At 42.4% G+C, this 19,914-nt stretch overlaps 1 protein-coding gene across 1 annotated transcript in view; it reads right to left on the reverse strand.

Moving 5' to 3' along the window:
- Positions 1–19,914, reverse strand: part of sema6bb (sema domain, transmembrane domain (TM), and cytoplasmic domain, (semaphorin) 6Bb) — a 138,166-nt gene that overhangs the window by 24,960 nt on the left and 93,292 nt on the right. The window contains exons 11-16 of the mRNA XM_085349046.1: positions 16,669–16,800; positions 15,557–15,706; positions 14,451–14,630; positions 11,830–11,970; positions 6,291–6,368; positions 650–708 (exon numbers count right to left, since the gene is read on the reverse strand). Coding sequence (XP_085205172.1) covers positions 650–708; positions 6,291–6,368; positions 11,830–11,970; positions 14,451–14,630; positions 15,557–15,706; positions 16,669–16,800 — 740 coding nt within the window. The remainder of the gene's footprint in view (positions 1–649; positions 709–6,290; positions 6,369–11,829; positions 11,971–14,450; positions 14,631–15,556; positions 15,707–16,668; positions 16,801–19,914) is intronic.

Consider the following 19,914-nt stretch of genomic DNA (forward strand, 5'->3'; position numbering starts at 1 on the left):
ATTTATCTGTTCTTCTCTCAGGGAGCACAGCACATGAACTCCGGGAACTTTCAGAAGCAAAGGATTAATTTGCACGCACTGAAATTAGCACATAGATCAAAGCGAGGGGTGCCACGGGAGTATCCGAAACCTCAGTGTATCTAGAGTAGAGATTGTGCTTTGCTGGTTACCAAATCTATTTTCATAATGATATGGATAGAGGGGGGGGGGGGAAAAAAGAGGACATCAAGGGGAATCCAAGCTGGAGTTGAGTATAATTAACCACATGTATATGGAACAAAACCTACCAGACCAAAGCAAAGACAGCATACAAAGGAGGACAGAGTAAACAGAGAGAAGAACAAAATTAGCTAAAACAGACACTGTAATTTTCTAACCAGCTCTCAGGCCTTCGTGTAGGATCGGAGCGATAAGCCTGGGGAGGAGTTAGATACGGCCGACCGCCAAGGTGGACTGGGACGTATTGTGGGTTTATTTGAGGATGTCTTCTGTGTAAACTGAAACCACCCGGCTCTTTCTCTCTTTTACTGTGTTGTTGTTTACTTCGAACATACCGAGCTTATGTAAGGCCTGCCAAAGACAGGAGAGCTATTTGTTTGAACGTTTGCAGAGCAACACAAATACACAGAGCCACAATCGCTCCTCTTACCGTCACAGTCGCCCAAGTGGTCCACGTTTCCATGTTCAACATCTTGCTCAAAAGGCAGTCTGCGGAGGAGAGGAGACACGGCCATTAATCAGGTGACACGGAGGCACGGCGACTCGGCCGCTGAGCCCACAGCGGAGATCCGTTCTGACACGGGAGCACTACCTCAGTGTTACACTGGGGGCGTACATCTCGACGAGCTCCTCGCACTTAAGAAATCTCATTTTTTTGTTAGGCTGGCGAGAAAAATGAAGTGAAAAAAAGCCCTCGAGCTGCCTAATATCCCACAATAATCTTCATTATAATTTCAAAATACCACTCATGCCAGCAGCATCAATAATTAAACTAATTAATGCAATGAATTACAAATATTTCTAGGTCAGCAAAGGACTTCATATTAGAGATATTTGCTGTAGATATAAACTCCAAACTGTTGGAGTGCAAAGTGCTAAAGAGGTGGAACAGTCCAACACCATGTGTTTCGCTCATTAATATGCAGATTAGGGTGAGGACGTGCCATAATCATAGCATCCTACCACTTTTTACACATTTATGATCAGTGAAATATTCAGCAAAACCTCAAACTGTACTGTACTGATTTCAGAATCAGAATCAGAAACTTTATTGTCATTGTCATGAGAACAACGAAATTAAGAATGGTCCCCGATCATTGCATCATCCCTAGCAATATCAAAATATAAATAAAACAATAAAATTCAATAAATAAAATAGATAGAATACTTAAAATACTAATAAGATATAACAGTAAAACATTCACATACATTCCCACACACATGCTTCAGACCGTGCATAGATTAACACAAGAGTGGCGTGATGGACATTTTTTTGTGGAAAACTATGACATATTGTATTCATACAAGTCATTTCCCTTTTGGTCCAAAGGGGAGCATGAAAACCTCAACAGACAATAACATAGAGTATGATGAAGAGAGGAAGTGGAGAGGAAATGAGAACGGCTCACAGGCCAGGTGCACACCGAGACAAACACAAGTGCTTCTGATTATGGCTCGTGTCGAGGGGGAAGCTGCAACGGACGCAGCGAGAACGTTTATGTAGGTGTGTGAGCGCATGCAAGAGCGTGCCTGCAGGCTCCATGCGTTTCAGAACTCAGTTATAATGGGCTTCATGTGACTGGAAAGACCTCTAGTTAAGTGATTTAAGTATCATATAGGGGAAAGTGCACTTTTGCCCCTTTTCAACAGCACAGCTCTGGAAGAGAAATGCATAAAAAACACACGAAATCACTAAAAAAACAGATCATTTTCATTCTGAATGATGCGTGCATGCATATGTTTCTTTATTTTTCCTTGGTCATGTGTAAATTAGCGTGCAAAAGTCTTGAGCTGACCCGCATTTCTTTATATTTCACAGGAAAATAAAAAATAGGTGCGGCGATTTATCGAAACATGAAAAAATTATGAGAAATACAGTATTTAAAGCAAAAATAGAAATGGAAAATTTTAGTTATGATCACCTTTATTCAGTCTGAGCTCTCTGAGCAGCTCTCTGTCATCTCTGTGAGGATCTTCAGGGATAATTCTCCAGGCTTTTTTAAGGATATTTAAAGATCTTTGGACGTTTTTGCATTTTTTTTTCTCTTCTCTGTTAAAAAAATCTGAATCCATCAGTCATTTTTTTTCCGTTTGCCTTCCACTGTGACCATTTCTGATGAGGCTTCAGTGAACAGTACATGGATTATCTATCAGGTCCTGTGTCAGGTCTTGTTTCTTATGGACACGATTTTCAGATGCTATTCATTTCCCGCAGGTAGTTTTTTAGGCCGTTTGTCCTCCACGTCTCCACTTACTTCAATTTTTTAAGGACACACTGCACACTGTGCTAAAATGTGCATCACGTTTCAGCCCTTTTTGGTGCAAAAATATGATTCTCTGTCTGTTAAACTGTTTGATCTTTGACATTTTTGTAGATTCAAGTAAAGAAACGAGAACTAATGATAGTAACTGGCTGCCGCTGTCATTTTTGAAACTTACAAGAAAATCTGGAAGTTTGCAGTAATGAATACTGTAAAGTTTTGTCTGTTTTAGCATCAGCTATACACTCATCAGCTTCACGCTCTGTAGTGGAGCTATGTTAAACTGCACAGTTCCTATTAAATAACTCACTATTTAATTTAATTTTACTGTAAAGTAAAAATGCCAAAAACCACTGAATTTTTTTTTTTTTTTTTTGCGGCTTGAAATGTGTTCACACTGGCAACAGCTACTTTTCTCAGCAGTTATATTTAAATGGGCTTATTATGTCTAAACTGTGCTCATATTAACCATTAACCAGTTTTAAATGATGAGATCAGCATATGTGCGTGCAATCCTCACGAGTCGAAGCTCAGACTGCGTCAAATATTTTTCTGCTCTTTGCTCTGTTTGTATTAAAGAGAGAGAATATTTCCAATAGGACCATCTCAGGCAAACAGCTCTGGCTGACAACCTGCACTCAAAAACCTTCTGTTTATGAGGGGCAGTTAGGGATGAGCTGCTCCCAGTCCCCGCCCGAGACAAATGCTGATCATTTCACAGTGCGACTCATGAAAAGCTGCTCTAGCAGAGTCCAAGAATGAATATAAAGCTTGAAATGAGAATAACAGATCCCCTTTAAAGTTTGTCGGTCCTGCTTAGAGATGAGTGAGAAGATCAATAACGCTCTCTTACAACAGTAAATATGAAGCTTTAGCCAGCATGCCATTAGCTTAACAGTCTGCATGGTGGCACTGCCCAGAGTGATCCTTAAGGTTGTGTGCTTAAACAGTTTCCTGGCCTCAGATCAAAGAAAGCTGGTGCAAGAGAATAAATAACAATATTTTCCCCAGATGTTAAACTTATTAACAACTTATTAACATCAATGCCATATTCTTACAATCCAACACCAATGCGTGACCTAATGTGATCAGCTGAGCCTTAAATGTCACCATATAAGTATAAGTGAGCATTTAGCAGGGGCTCAGTTGATTGGATGCACGCCTTCTGTACGTTACCACAAAGATGTGCACGTTTGTAGCAATCACTCTCACATACGCTGTTTCATGGCACTGCAGCTACATCTGACATGTCAGAGCACTGACTGTGCATGAAAGCTGAACTTGGCTTGAGAAGTCAGCATTGTGTAATTAGCTAAAGGGTCAAGCAGCAGCAAACATTTTTGCTTTTAAAGCCTAAAAAAACTGTGACAAATGAGTCCAAGTGTGCTGTGAACCTGCAGCGGTGCCATCCTAATAAAGAGTAATGTTATGTGCTCAGTTGGCTGCGTCTCCCAATCGGCGGGTTGTTCACTTTGTATACATTAGACGTGTCTGTGGCTCTGTGTGCGTGCCCACTTCTTACTGTTGCTTTTTCATTTTCAGTGTTTCTTTTCTTGTATATTCTCACGGGTACTTTGGATCATTGTTTAAAGACTTCATACAGTAACTAAAGAGAAAGTAATAAAGACCACAGTGTGGACCCTGTTACAGCACAGCTTCCCAGTAAGGGTTAGTGGAAGTAGTTCTAACCATCATTTCTGGATATTTTGATTCAAGAAGCTGCTGTTCTTCATAAAGTTGTATTGAGCAGTAGTTCTTCAGATATTATGAAGTTCTTTCGGTTGCTTTTTCACTTATTTTCAGTCCAGTCCTTGTTCCTGAGGATCTTTTTTGACCTTTGAAGCATTCAAGCAGAGAAAAGGCACCGAGCTCAAGGACTGATCCAGTGTTTTGTCCTCACATAAGAGACGACTTAGCAAAGAATCAATTTGTTCCAGTTTTTTTTGTTGAATCTACAAAAATGCCTAAGATCACACAGTTTGACAGGGATAATTCCCAAAGAGCTGCTGGCATATCTCGGCATGTGTGGACAGAATTTGAAAGTCATGTCCTTAAAGAGGGGGGGAGGGGGGATCCAGCAAAGACCTGACACAGGACCTGAGAGATGATCTAGACTTCCAGCTGATCGTCTACTGTTCACCGAAGCCTCATCAGACATTAATAAAGTGAAACAGGAAGAAAGACTGAGGTATGATCGCAAACACACTGACACTGCAGTGAAATCATGGCTGGATTAGAACCCACAGTGGAAGCCCACAGATTGGCCTCCCCATCCAGCCAGAGACCAGAACCAAAGGCAGAAACATCCAAAGAAGAGCTTTGAATGTCCTTCAAGAAGCCTGGAGAACGATTCCTGAAGATCCTCACGGAGCTGCTTAGACAGGATAAAGCTGCTCACACCAAACATCGACTATAGTTGGATTTATGTGTATGTGTGTTTCAGTAAATCCCTGCACACGTTTTTACTGTACCACATAAAGATTATGGGTTAACTTCCCCTAATTTTTTATTATTTAATAACCATGCTTTGATATCCTGAATGTGCCAGTTAAAAATGCCCCCACCCCCCCGACACACACTGTTTCTGTAAGTGTTTTGTTACCAAATATTTTCCTTTTTTTTTTTAGAAACAATGTCGATTAATTAATTTTGAACGTGATTTCTTTTCTAACCTCCTATGGGCTTTTTTAATTTCACCTGCACTATCCGCTTTTCATTTTGTTGTTATTACGCTGCTTTGCTTTTATTGATGCTTCATTGTGCAAATAATTAAGACAGACGTATAAAAACTGGTCGGTGGTAATCACGAGTGGACACTTGATGTATTTTGAAAATGTTGGTCGGTACAACTGACAAAAGACTAAATTGGTGGCTTACGGGAAAACAAAATATTGAAGTGTCACAAAATTCTTGTTGGCAGAAGCAAATCCTGATGGCTCTACCTTTATTTAAACTACAAAACCGCTCTCCCGCAGAAACTGCATCTAACAACACAAGCTGCTGAGCTCTCCTCTCGCACCGGTTTGGAAAGAGAGGTTGCATTATTCCACAAAGAGGAAATCCATGGTAACTCAATGCAGAATCGATTGCCGAGTCGACCGCCCTTGTTAAATCAAATCAAGACCAACATAGAGGCCTATAACAGTATAAGCAGGCAGCCCGGGGTGGTCTTTAAGGCCTGTGTTGCCTGTTCGGCTGGCACTACACCTGTGTTTGAAAGCCTAATTCAATAAGCAGCTTGACTAAAGAGAAATCTGATTTCTCTGGAAGGAAACAGCCACAACTGGAGGTGAGCTGTCAAGAGAGGCCGCTGCACTTCACACACACACACATTCATGTAGACAATGCTCTGTGTGCGTGTGTTACGCAGAAAACAGAGAAACATGCAAAAACATCGAATCCAGCTAAACACGTACACGTTTTACGAGCGCCGCAATAAATGTGACGCTGTCACGTACGTGGAGAGGTTACTCCGAGGGCACAGATGTCACTTATAAATATAAATCATTGCAAATAAAACCCAGCCACTTCCACACTTAAGAAAAAAACGCATGGTCTCCATGGGTGGTCTGCTGTCAGAAAAGTAACCTTGAGAAGTGATAAAAGTTCAAAGAAATTCAAAGGAAAACAAGTTGGATCAAAGCAGCAGATCAGAGAAAAACTGCAGGAAAAGCACACACAGAGCTTCAGAGCGACATAAAGAAAGAATTTTTGAAACAGTGTGTCAAAGAATTTGTTTTAAATATAAGAGTGAGCAGTGTATGATGTGGTGTTGTAAATACACGAAAAAACGAAAGAAGGATGCCGTACCTGGTTCCAGGTCTGAGGAAAGAGCAGGTGCTTCCTCTGGTCCAGCCACAGTAAGGGTCCCTGGAGGCGATGCAGTTCCTGCAGAGGAGAGGAAACAAATTATTTGACTGCCTGGACCCTGAAAAGGTTCCCAGTTCTACTTTGGTGCCCGTAAGTGCACAGTGTGCAGCTGCCGCCTTAAATCGGTCTCTGGGTCAAAACAGCAACTAAACACAGAGACTGATGATGTCATGAAGCAGCTGATAACAATCTATTCAATGTGGCTCCCGGGAAATCACACTGGTGAGGTAATGCGTTACAGTTTTATTCATATTAGCTGTGAATGTTTATGTTAGCTCAGAAAAACAGCCACAGATGACATGATTTTAACAATGATGCAAACTGAAACACCTGCACAGCTAACGTAGCTAACAGTCCACTGTCAGAGAAACTAGAGGGGAGCAAAGAGGAGTCTGTAATACAGCACGCTGTTAGAAGGAATACATTCAATAAAAAGAAATCTGTGTGTTTGGATATTTCATTGATGTTACAAATTTAACTCTTACTCAGAGTAACCCATGTTTCTCTCTTCTGATCCAAGTAGTTTCTGTCATATTTCAGGTCTGTCATTAAACAAAATAACTGGGTATGCATCGCAAGTTAGTGATGTTGGTCTCTGAGTATGCAGCTACCTTTGGAAAAGGGTACAGGGGAGGTCATCAAACGCTGTCTATTTGGGGGAAGCGTTAAGGAAGCTTGGCTGCTAGATTTGCAGATTGTGACTATAGCTGCAGTTAACTGACTTTCATTAGCCATCACCCTGCTTATCTTTCTGGTGGTGTGCTCATGGATTAGACCAGCGGTCCCCAACCTTTTTTGCGCCACGGACCGGTTTATGCCCGACAATATTTTCACAGACCGGCCTTTAAGGTGTCGTGGATAAATACAACAAAATAAAACTAGTACTGGTACCGAAAAAAGGAAGATTTATTCATAACACACGTGAAAAGACCCAGGAACACAGAGTTAACGATCAAAACGATAACCCGGTACCAAACGACTCACGGACCGGTACCGGTCCGAGGCCCGGGGATTGGGGACCGCTGGATTAGACCATACTAGACCAACTAAAAACTCCTTGTCATAAAATATCTCCTGATTACTTTTTCCTTAACTGAATCCACTATAAAGCAAATACTGATAATTAGGAGTGATGGTGTGAATTTTTTAGATGGATTTCCATCTCCTTGAAAGTCACTGACCTTCAACTTTTACAGCCTGCAAAACATGTTTGATGCTGTTCAGTGCAGTGAATATTTTGTCATTTTTGAGAAAAATCAATAGAGGGCAAGCTAATAACAGAGCTGTGAGGAGGGGCGGGCACTTAAAAAACACTTCCTGAAAGACTGAAACTGAATTCTTGATGTTTAACTTGGTGACAGTTTGATAAACGGTCAAAATAAGTCTTTCGTAAAGGTTCTGATCATGGAGCTGAATGCTGTGCAAAGGGACCTTAATTTAAGACTTCTTAGGAGACTGTGGGAGTCTCAGCAGAGATCTGAGCTTTTCAACAGCAACCTTCACCAAAACGGATTCTCAGCATCAGCACTGCCTGAGGTTTTTCATCTAAATTTGACTTTCGAAAACATGAGTCATAAATTAGATATGTTAACACTATCACTCACTTCATATTTTTACTAATTCTCTTCAAGGTAAAGTCAGCCAAAATATTCCGGTACACTTCAAATTCATTCTGTGTGTTCACAGAAAAAAAGTCCTGGCTCTCTCAATGGGAACAAAACAAAGTGGCTTGGACCGGCCCACATGTTACTACTCCAGCCAACCAGCCGCAGGGGAAGTTATTCCATGTGCACAGACTGCATGTGCAGGACATCACTGTGAATCCCTGCACATTTCCAGACAAGAAAACAGCCGATGAATAACCACAGAGAGGAAAAAGTGTTTGTGCACATGCTTTGGTTCATTTGTGGGCATGTTTTCGGTCTTGTCCGTAATTAGGCGAACGTAGAGAAAGCCAGCACAAGAGCCAGATGTGAGGCAAGCTTGCAGGAACTGTTTACAAAGCATATGTAGTAAAAATGTGACTTTCAAATATTTTTTCTCTATAAAGCTGCTGACCAGCTCCAGCTCACCGGGACGTTTTGCAGTGGTTGGCAGGAGGTCACATTAGTTGCTGGCTTTGGTTACGGTGGGGAACAAGAGGCACCTTTAATGGTTCCCCTGTGAAAACCTTCTAAAAATCTAAACAACTAACTTGGTGCTTTTTCCTCTCTTGCACTTTGAACAGCGTGTTTGTGTGTTTTAGCTATGACAAAAAGAAGTCAACATTCAAAGTCTGGAACATTTCTCCTTGGGTCAGCTAACTCAGTTGCTAAATGTCGTTGTCCTAGCAATGCACACCCATGAATTTGGAGCAGTGAAGGGAGGAGTGTGTTTATTTGGCTGTTAAGTTCAAATGTCAAACTTTCTGAAAAATTGCTTACTCCATCTCTAAGAATAAAATGGCATGTCCTTGAGTGCAGCAACAAATCTCCCCTGTTCACAGCTCCACTGATAATGTAATGCTGACAAAACCACAAACGCCACAGACTGCCAAAAAAGTGTCCCAAAGACTGCAAATTTTAAACAAAACTGGTGTCAATAGCACTAAACATAAGAGTATTCATCTAAACCACATATTTAGAGATATCTAAATATATATATGTCTGGTAATTTTTTGCTTTTTTGGTGGAATGATTGCACAGCATATATCTTTAATGGCTTTTTTATTTTAAAAAAAGTCTGAATTGCTTTCAGATGTCTCTAATTCACACAAGCTCAACGTTATGGCCAATGGCTCAACATTATCTTTTAACTTGACAAGGCCTAGGCCAATTACGTTTTTGACTAGAGGTGATAGTTTCTCTTTGCAGCGTTATTAAGAGAATTTGTTTGACAGCACTCATTGGACTGACCAAAACTCAGAACCATGGGAAAGTCCAAAGAATTTAGTGAAGATCTCAGAGGGAGGATTGGACTACCTCCTATCAGCAGCTAGATGACTGAAACACAGTCAGGTGTTCCAACTGGACATTGATCCCAAAAACACATCAGAGCTGGTTGGGGAGTGGATAAAGCAGGCTAACATTAAGCTTCTGGAATGGCCTTTCCCAAAGCTAATGAAATTAGAGGACGGCTCTTAGAAGCCGGGTCTGTGCCAGGAAACCATCTGATTTAGAGAACTTTACCAATTCTGCCAAGAAAAATCGTCAAATATCAGCCAGAATCATGGCAGAAGCTGACGGCGACTAAAGGCGTCTTCAAGGGGAAACTTACTAAGGTGTATTTAGACAAATATTATAGGTACAGCTATATCTGCTGCACCAAACCAGCTGGCAGTCTTTCTTTTTACCAAACTACCAGCACAGTAACAGCAAAGGTGCAAAAGTTAAGGACAGATGGTGTAAAAGATGGGCGTAGGTTTAGAGTCTGCAAAATGAAGCAAGCATAAAATGTCTTTTAAACCTTAAGACTGTCTTCTTTCTAATGACCAGCAGGGGAAGACTCTGCATGCACCTTTAATGATATTCTGCACCAGAGCTTAATGAGCCAGAGTTAAACGACATCAAAAGATCCAGCTGTACGCTCGGCACACAGCATAAAGCCGAGCTGTTACTATGAAATACTGAAGATTTTATTTAAAAATGCAAGCATATCAAACAGGATTAAAGTCAGGTGGAAAGGAATCTGCACATCAACTGTCATCGCACTGAACCAAATTCAAAGTGCTCAAAAATATTCTTCAAAGGTTAAAAAAAATAGACTTGAAGCCAGCGAAGCATGACTAAGAAATATTTAACCTATTTGCACACAGAAAATTAACTCTCATACACACATCGAAAATAAAAGTGCACACGCCATACACACCTCAGAAAGCATGCGAGTGCTTTCTTAATGTGCATTACACGCTTGTACGACTCACCTGGTTCAGTGAACACAACTGCACGCCTCATGTACCAGAGTGTGTACCAGTCTGTGTTACTGTGTCAGTGGACTCTGAAGGGCCACAGCCACGGGCAACTAGACTGAAGTGTGATTCTCTCCAGTGTGCAGACTGTGTGGGTGTGTGCAGGTGAAACAGCCTTGCTTTGAATAAATCTTTATGTTTAATTGCAGCACAGCCAGGCTTCCAGAAATGTAGTGATGAACAGAGTGATCAGGAGGGTTGGGTGCTAAGTTACTAGCTAAAGAGTAACGAGCTTGCTTTACAAGGATCATCTGTACACTGTATGGATTCACAACTACTAAATACTGCTGAAACAGAACAAAAATTAAGCTTTAATTTTACTCATTGAAAGCCAGACTGAGCACAGATTTTTTTTAGATGATCTGTGAGCACAATTAACAGCAAAGCAAGCATTTAAAATGCTCCAAACAGCACCAAGAGCAGTCGCTAACTCACATTAGCTGAGGTGATGACTGCAGCTACCGTATCTGGCACTTCTCTTTTCCTTTTTCCTCTTTGCTTCAAAGATGGGGACCAGGTCTGCAACCGCTCGCAGTGAGTTTTTGTGTTCAAAGCGCATTTGTGTGGCTATAAGACGCTAACTCAGTCTGCTATCAGTTTGCAATACAGTGGAGTCAAGTTGGCAATTACATGCATCGCAATCAACTGCGATAAATCAGTGCAAATCTCAAATCTGTTGATGTCTGCAAACACAGAACTTTGCATTAACTAACATTCAGAGTCGACCCAAAACCTCACAGATGTTGAGGAAATTCACAAAGGTAGTTGCTGCAGGATGCTGATATATGACACGGGCGACTTTGCTTTAATAAAACCAGAATACAAGCAGTTTGCTGAGAGCTGAGTCGAGTTCCTTACTGCGAAGACACACACTTTTGATCTGCACTTTTGCCTCCCATCACCTTGTGATCTCGGTTGGTTGCCAAGAGGTTGAGGGTGTTGCTCACTCAAGTTGGTCACTGCAAGGACATTTCGATCTGGACTTTTTGGAGCTGGCCTTTTGGGATTTGTGGAAGTATTTGGTCGTTGGGTTTCGGAAGTGTTTGCCGCGTAAGGTTCGCTTTTCTGCTCCGTTTCTGCTCAACTGCAGGACTCGTTCACATCATTACTACTCTGCTATCAAGTTAAAATATCATGTATTGCATTATCAGCAATTATTATTACTGGAAAGTAAAATTATGCTGCACACGACAGAGTAAAACAAAAATAATACACCGCTATTTTAATTGAATTTATTACATTAAAAGCTTCCACTTGATTTTATGCCAACTTATTCACCTATTTTATTAAAGTTTGACTTGTTTTTACTGTGCTGCATTTAACAGATTGCCATCTCGCTCAAGAGCAAAGCGGCAGATGTTATAAGTTGTAATATTGTGTTATTATTGCAGCAAAGACGGGTCTGCTACAGCTGCAGCTGGAAGAAGGACACTTGTGAAGGCCAGATGGTTCCTCGAGGGTCACCTAACATCTCATCTTTGCCCCGCTGCCCTTCTTTGCTATTGTGTGAACGTTTTTTTGTCGGAGGCTTACTTCATGCATCGGGAATAAAGCTGGCATCGTGCCACTGGTACTCTGACCACACAGGACGGGAAGGCGAGGAGCAGAGTGTGGCTCATCCGGTCTAGAGTCAGGGACAACAGCTGCCTGGCCTGCAGAGAGTCCTCAGCACACCTGCAACGAGCACACACACAGATGCAAATACACATAAAAAAAATATTTTTTAGAATTACACAATTTCAATTACCAGACCGAGGCAGCACATTAAACCTATGACCCCACTCTTAGCTTTACAGCTGGAAAAAAAACTCCCTAATGACCAAATATGAAACACAGCCAAACATAAACAGCTTTATAAATAAAAGCCATAATAAAAAAGTAATTGATTAGAGAGACCATGCGTGTAGATGTTACAGTATCAACCCAAAAATCCACGGCGCTGATTATAGAAGTTCGAGGGGTCGGCTGGCCATCAAATCCAGCACCAGGAGCTGAATCTCATCTAATTGGCACTTAGAGCTGCGATAGCTGGCACCGACCTGCCTTCACGCAGCTGATTTATACCTTTTTATGCACATGTGCACTCATGCATGAGTTGTATCTGGATGGTTTATGGTAATAGCATTGCAGCGGGCCCACAGTCATTAAGAAGAATCTATCATTCTGCTAAGGCCAAGCTGTGAGTCAATTCTTCACAGCCAATATCACAAAAGGCGGGGAGGGGGGGGGGCAGTGAAGGTGAAGAAAAGATCACGTAGCTAACAAATGTAGGAATAAGGCAAAAAAAAAAAAAAAGAGTCTGGTAAAGAGAAAATGAAAGACATTCGGTGATTTTAGGTGATTGCTTGGTTCACTGTGGAAGCCGACCTATCACAGGTCAGTGTTTTTTTTCTGTGATGACTTCTTAAGTGAGAACTATGTTAGCTGCCCTGTTTCTGTGTGACCTGTTTTGTCTGTGGATATAAGGTGAGTCTGCGGTCTGCAGAAAAAAATGATGTGATAGTGCTCCATCTCCTGATTAGCTGGATCCCTGCTGTGAAAGCCCGGAAAGCTCACCTCACCGCGCGGACCAAATTACTCCAGTCCACATAAGCTTATTCACAGGACCCTCTCATTTCACTTGCCATCATCTCTGTCCCCCACTTTGTCACATCTGACAGAAATTGGTGTTTGGGGGCAGATGGAAAAAGAAAAGAGAGTGGTAGATACATGAATAACAAGTGAAACCGTGTGAGGAGATGGGATTGTGTTGCCAGTCTGTTGGTTGAAGGAATAATACTGTTTCCACAGGGGAAAAAAATGGCATATATCAGTGAGCACAATTAGCTAAAACAGAAAGCTCGTGTTTAGAAACATGTACTTTGTTTTTTTAATGACTCTAATTAGCCTCGGTAAAAGATAATCACCAGCCAAAGCTGCGTGCATCTGTGAGGCAACCCCCCCTTCCAGCCCGGAGTCATCCACCATCTCAACAAAGAACAAAAAGAAGACTGAAAGGCTATTGTACCCTGTGTTCATTACGTAATGATGGGCATTCAAAGGAGCCTCAAAGCTGCGCGCCTCGTGCAAAATGCTAATTAGAACGGATCAAGAAGCCCAATCTACTCCGATCTTCTGCGAAGATCCAGATATTAAACGTGATTCAGCTGCAGTCTGAAGATAAGGGGTCAATTTTCCTGACAATCTGGAACTTTGGTCAAGATTAAAGATAGTGTGATTTTATCATCGTTTCATTACTCATGTTTTCTCACTAATGCTGCTCTTCTCAGGCTCGTTAGAACATGTTGAGATTTCTCGATAATGAACATTAACCGCTTTTCTTTTCTGTTTGCATAATTCCTATTCTTTGCAGGCCGTTTCATCTCCTCACATCTGCCACAATTACGTACATCGCACAACGAGTAGGTGAGCTTTTCTGTATGATTCGACGTGTTTCCGAGACAAGTGCTTTTGTCTCCCCTTGCAGCGCCTCTTTTAGTAAGAGCCACATCACCTCCCCGGCTCCCCGCGCTGCGTATACATCAAAGCTAGATGTCACTTAACCCCTTCCTTCCCTCGACCTGCGTCATCTATTTGCGAGCTGTTCCACGCCAAGCTCTCTCACTACCCAGGTTTGTGCCTTAAAGGAATAATAAAGAATTTCTTCACTTTCGTGTCTATATAACAAATACCAAGCCTGCCTGCGGGTAGTTACAGTAGTCACATAAGGAAAACAGCAACTTTAAAGCTTCCTGATTAACATGTCACGTACTATGCATCATGCACGGATGCGATATCAACTGTCTTCACACATGCACTGAAGCCTTGAACTTTACCATGCATCACTGAGTGGAAGTGCATGAAAGAGTCCGATGCAGTCCATGTGATGTCTATTTGCACTTATTTGCACTCGTGTGGGAAAAGCAAAGACGCCGCCTGAACCAAATGGAGTATTTCCAGTGAGGAGATGTCTGAAGTGTGCTCCATGTGGAAAAGGACAGCTTCAGACGTTGTCCTCACCTAAATCCCCCGACGCCCGACGAGTTCATGTGTGAAAACGGCTCATTTTTAATGACAGAAACCTGCCAGCAGTCTCCATCACACATTATTCACATCTACATCCAAAAACACGTATGTAATTCTTAATCAGATCATGCTTTGTTGTACTCGCTTACTTATCGGGGTTGAAGCCCTCCAGTTCTTCCAGGAAGATGTTGCTATTGGTAACGGTATTGTCCTGGTTGGGCATGATGAGAAACTTGAGGATAGTCCCTCTGCTTGAGCCGAGGAAGAGCACGGTGCGGTTTCTGTAGGGCCCGGCCTCGGTATCCACCACAATCTTATTCAGCTGGTACCTGAACCGCAGGGGAAACAGAGCGCTGCGTTAATGCCACGGCGCTGTGCAGCTCATTTGGGACTCACTTCCACAAAGTAGCTTCTGGAGGTGAGTTTATGATTTAAGTGCATTACAAATTATTGGTTTAGATGTCAAATACGGCCTGGTGTGAATTTAAATCGTGATATGCCATTTTCACTCGAGTCACTGGAAAATGATATGAATTCCTTAGAGAAGAAGCCGCTCATCAAATTTGCATAATAAACTAATTACGCCAGACGTTTCCGACATTAATAATAGTACTCAAGTAAATGGGTTTGTCCTAGGACAATAGCAGAGTGCTGCTGATCCACACAGAGTTCTGTGTGTGTGAGTAAGTAGATGAGAATAGAAGCCATGTTGTGCTGGGTGTTTAATATTCCTCGTGCACCAGGTCCCCATAATCCCCTGGTGGCTGTGGGACTCCGTACGGTAGACAGTGGGAGGCGGGGGGCAGGCACCAGTATTTATGTGGGACTTGATGGGCCACAGCTGCTTGCCTGCTACCACAGGCTTCAACAACCAACTTATGTTGGTTGCTGTTCAGCAAAGGGAGGAGTTCATGTAAATATACAGGGTTACAGGCCGTTTCAGATCTCATACACACCGCATCTCCTCTAATTAACTGTTGCGACTTGAACTGTTAAAGCGTAATTAATGTGCACCCCCAGTTTCATTCATTTTCAACTTTGGTTACAAAACAAACAATTGTGAGCATGACAGATTTAATTTGTTTTAGCTGTTACAGCTGAACACGGGAAAAATGAAATATGTCCATATATATTCTATATGTATGGACATATTTCCAACTGGACAGATATAATAAAATGTCTCACCATTATGTTGCAAAGAGATATTCATGCAGTTTGAGTGAATAATATAGTAGTAATGCTCGGACCGTCTCACCTGACCATGGTTCTCACTATCCAGGGTCGTTGTCCCAGTGATGGGACTGCTTCATCCATCAGAGGATGGGTCTTCACAAAATTTAACATCTCATCGGGGAAGGAGTTGGAGGAATTAAACTTGGATCCTTGAACGGCACAACCACCGGGTCTGGGGAAAATAAGATTAAGCATGTTAAGCACAAAGATAGTATTATATAATTAAGCAGTCTAAACAGTCTGAGTGTCTCACACTCAGACAGATATCCTTTTTTTTTTTCAAACCATACTGATCTGATTCAGTTAAAAGGACCTGACATATAAAGTAGAAATAAAGTGACAGATATGCACGAGCACAAGACGTAGATTGGAGGGCAACAAGCTTTATCCTTGTGATAAGGGATTTTTCTGCTTCAGTGTGTATCAACAGACTTTTGTCTTTCCTACTTATTTAATCATATAAAAAGCACAACCGTAGCTTTAGTTCACAGGACACATCAGCTGAGGGTTCAGCTGGGACCCTTCCATCTGTTTGGTTGATTCAATTCAATTTAATTTAATTTATATAGCACAAAATCACAACAATAGTCTCCTCGATGCATTTTTTAGTATAAAGTAGACATCCTACATTAAAACTGGGAAATCTTATAAAGGCTGCACAATTTACACCGCCCCCTCCCGCCTCCAGTTCTCTGCAAGCCACTTTGAGACCCAGACATTGAAATCCCAGCTATTCCCCCTTTGATGCTAAGCCTGCTCTGGTCTATGCTTGGGGTTTTTGCTGTCTCCCCATTATAGGCTTTCAGTGTGTGTGAGAGGAAGAAGCTCAGCAGAAAACCACACTGCCATATATATAATTCGCTGCAGATGGAATAACAATCCTCCATTTTTCCCAAAGTGTTCCTGACTGAAAGACCCAGGAGTAAAATTCACTCATGTTACTTTGCATTGTCTATATGCCCTTTGGGGATGAAACCCTACCCACGAACGACAACCTGCAAAACACCTTTTCCAAAGAGTCTTACGGCCAACTCTGACTTCAAAACAAAACTTTACAACGCAGCTTTATTCCCCTGATCATTCTTTGATAACAACTCGAACACAGGTGCACAAATTGATTACCGCCATCTGCACCTTGGTTTTGGGATGACTTCATCTGGAACAGGCGTCCAAATAGACTCTGGTGATTTCTGCTCCTTAAACCTTCCATCAAACACAGCAGCCAGCTGCTCCATGTCAAAGGCGCACACCGCCGAACCTGGAATGCTACAGAGACAGAGACGGGCGATTGATAAAAACACTTTGAACTGACACAGAATGGCTCAGTGTCAGCAGGCTGTACGTTCCAACGAGGCTGCGGGAAGAAGAAGTGACGGAAAAGAGAAGATGAGGTAGATTATAGCTCGGCTGAAAAATAGACTGTGAAACTTGAAATAGGAAAAGAGTTAAAATATAGAAAGTCAATTGTGACAAGAGAAAGAGACAGACACCCGGCAAAGATGACAAATTGGATATGGGCTGTTCATATTTTGACATCCATTACTGGAACACAAAGGAAATCGGTAGTGAGACGAAGAGAAAAGCAGGGTAAGACAGATGCTGTCAACTCTGTGTCCAAAGAATAGATACGCGATGGATGCAACAGCTAGATTAGGCCCGTGAAAAGATCTTGGCTGGAATTCCTGAAATATAAACCAAACAGGAAGTGAGTCACTGAATATTTTCTCTTCACAAAGGGGCAGAAGATTCCCGTAAAGGAAACGAACCCAACAAAATGTTACAGTAAAACGCCTGGTGCACCTCGGAGGTTGTTCAACTACTCGCGGACCCAGCGAAAGGGCGCAGAGCATCTGTTCTGAGAAGCGTTTGTGTCCCACACTCGACACGAGCAAACACACACTGACAAAACCAACAAATACAGACACATTCACACAAAGTCAGACTCACTTCTGAGGCCACGTTTCTGCGCTTCGACTACAGAACAAAGGAGTAAAGAGAGCGGTGTCAGGGTGAGATAAGAAGTGAGTTTTTGAACATGCTTCCTCCTTCCACACTGAAGTCTCTGTGTCCTCATCAATGACTAATGGAGTGCGTGGTGTGAGAACAGTGACTCAGTATTAATACCTTAGAGATACACACACACATTATAAAAACCTGAGACTGAGTCACCTGGAACCTGCTGCTACATAAAACCCACAGAGTCCCCGTCTGTTTATTTCCTCTTCTCACGCTTCCTTCAAAAGTAAATGTCCAGCTGGTGAATGTGAGGGTCTCTGAAGCTTGCCCCCAGGACGCTGCATCAAGCTGAGAGGCGTTTCTGTTGATTGCCCCTTGAAAGCCGCAGCGTTTGTTTGGAACGGCAGCGCCTGAAGGCTGGATTTTGGTTGCGGTAGGGAGCCGCGCTCTCCCGATGTGCCGTTTGATCGGGTCACGCCGTCTCCCTGGGTACTTATCGTTCGTAGGCAGGAATGTGACTCGACCCCGGGCGGCACGGCGGAGCTGCGGGCGTATCTGTGGACGATACGGCGTCTCTCTCGGGGCTGCAGGCACCAGATGTTATGTTTGACACATCTGCCAGCTTTGCATCACCGCCAGCTTGGCTTCCTTTCTCTACCTTCGCCCGCCCCTCCAGCCCCTGGCTCTACGTTTCTCTCTCGCTGCAGGTCACTGGGCTTGGCCCGTGTAGGGCTCGGTGTCTGACAGAAGCAAGCCAAAAAGCCTCGGGCTGTTTATCTCACAGAACTCTCCTAATTATTCTCACTCTTATTTTTATTCTCTTTGTCTCTCCCACTATTTTTTTAAGTCTGTGTGTGTTTTCTCACACACAAAATTCATTTCCAATAATTTTCCTAGTTACTCCCTCATACTCGAGACTGCTTTCCCTTTGTTTACATCTCCATCATTCCTTCAGCCTGCTGAAATTTGCCTTCTTTGCTGGTGTTGAGTGGCAGACTGTCAAGGCTTACAAAGACTCGTGTGATGTTTGTCTGAGAGGACTTCTGTGGAGTCTGAAGGGCTTCCTCGCTGTTTAACAAACTCACTGACAGCCTGAAATATTTTCACACCGTCCAAACGGATGCGTGACACCAGGATTTTACAGGACGGAAGGAAAATCTTTTAATTGGTGGTTTAACTCTTACAGAGACTTTGGATATATGTATTTATAGATTTTACATCAGGGTTATAAAATTTCTGTTCCGGTATAAATATAGAAAGATGATTTTGTTCAAAAAAAGGTCGAGAAATAAAATTTGTAACCTGTAGCATTTCTACAGACAGGCTTAAAGCTTTTTTCTGAGGTTTCTGATGAAACTGTGGGCTGTCACTGGGCAAGAGGCTCCCGTAAAGTATGTTGTAAAATGTTATAAAAAAAAGGTTTACTGGAACATTTTCCACTTCTACCATTTGGATCATTTGTGCCTTTTTGTTATGTCACAGATAACGTTTCTATTTTCCATTTATTATATTTTCCAGCATTCTGTTTATATTTTGCCTTTCAATCTTAGCTTATGTTCGAGTTGCTGTGTATCTTGGTTACTGCAGTATTTAGTTTTATGCGTTTTTGTTCCCGTTTCTGCATTGGTCTCGTTGTCTTTCTTTGTTCGGTTGTGTCTCTCTTCCTGTTTTATTACCTTCCCCACGAGTTGTTTTGTTCGTTATCGTTAGCTGTTCCTACCTGTATCCTCTCCCCTCATTATACCAGGAGTATTTAGTGTCCCCCTGTCCTTCACTGTGTCCTTCGTTGTGTCCTTTGTCGTGTCCTTTGCCGTGTCCTGCCTCTGGGGAGTGTGTTTCCTTGCTCCATGTCTCCCTGAGATTCCTAGTTTGGGGATTGTTTATTCCAGTTCAGCCACAGTTTATATTTTTGTGTTTCTGAATTAGTTGAGCATTAAAGCTCCCCTTTACTTAACGTTTGTCTCACGAGTCCTTCATTTGTGTCCACATCCTGCCCGCCACGCTGCTGAACTTTGACAATTATGTTTTTCATACTTTCTCTTGATCTTTCCCTTTGACGTCCGTGTGGATTTTTCGTTTTCTCTCTAACTTAACCTCCGTGGCCTATTTTGACAAACAAACCTCGCTCTTAAACTCTCGCTGTTTGGGATGCCGTGGTCGTTCCACGTGCTACCTGTTCCTATCCACTGCCCATTTCTCAAGAAACAGCTAGCTGCCTCATTATGTATTCTGGTGCCTTCTCTGCTTGCAGACCCAGGGGGTCTAGCTTGCACAGCTGTGCATCCTGGCATCGTAAACCTGTTCTCCTCCTGCTCCTTGTCCTCCTCATTTCCCCTCCTCTGCTGTGTTTTCCCACAGGGGCATCCTGCTGTCCGACCCCTGGGATTCTTTACAACCAAACCCAAACATGGCCTCCCGCTCTCA

This window comes from Diplotaxodon limnothrissa, linkage group LG23 (genome assembly GCF_057381915.1).
Source record: "Diplotaxodon limnothrissa isolate DT_005_m linkage group LG23, D_limnothrissa_male_GT1.1, whole genome shotgun sequence".
Taxonomy (NCBI): domain Eukaryota; kingdom Metazoa; phylum Chordata; class Actinopteri; order Cichliformes; family Cichlidae; genus Diplotaxodon; species Diplotaxodon limnothrissa.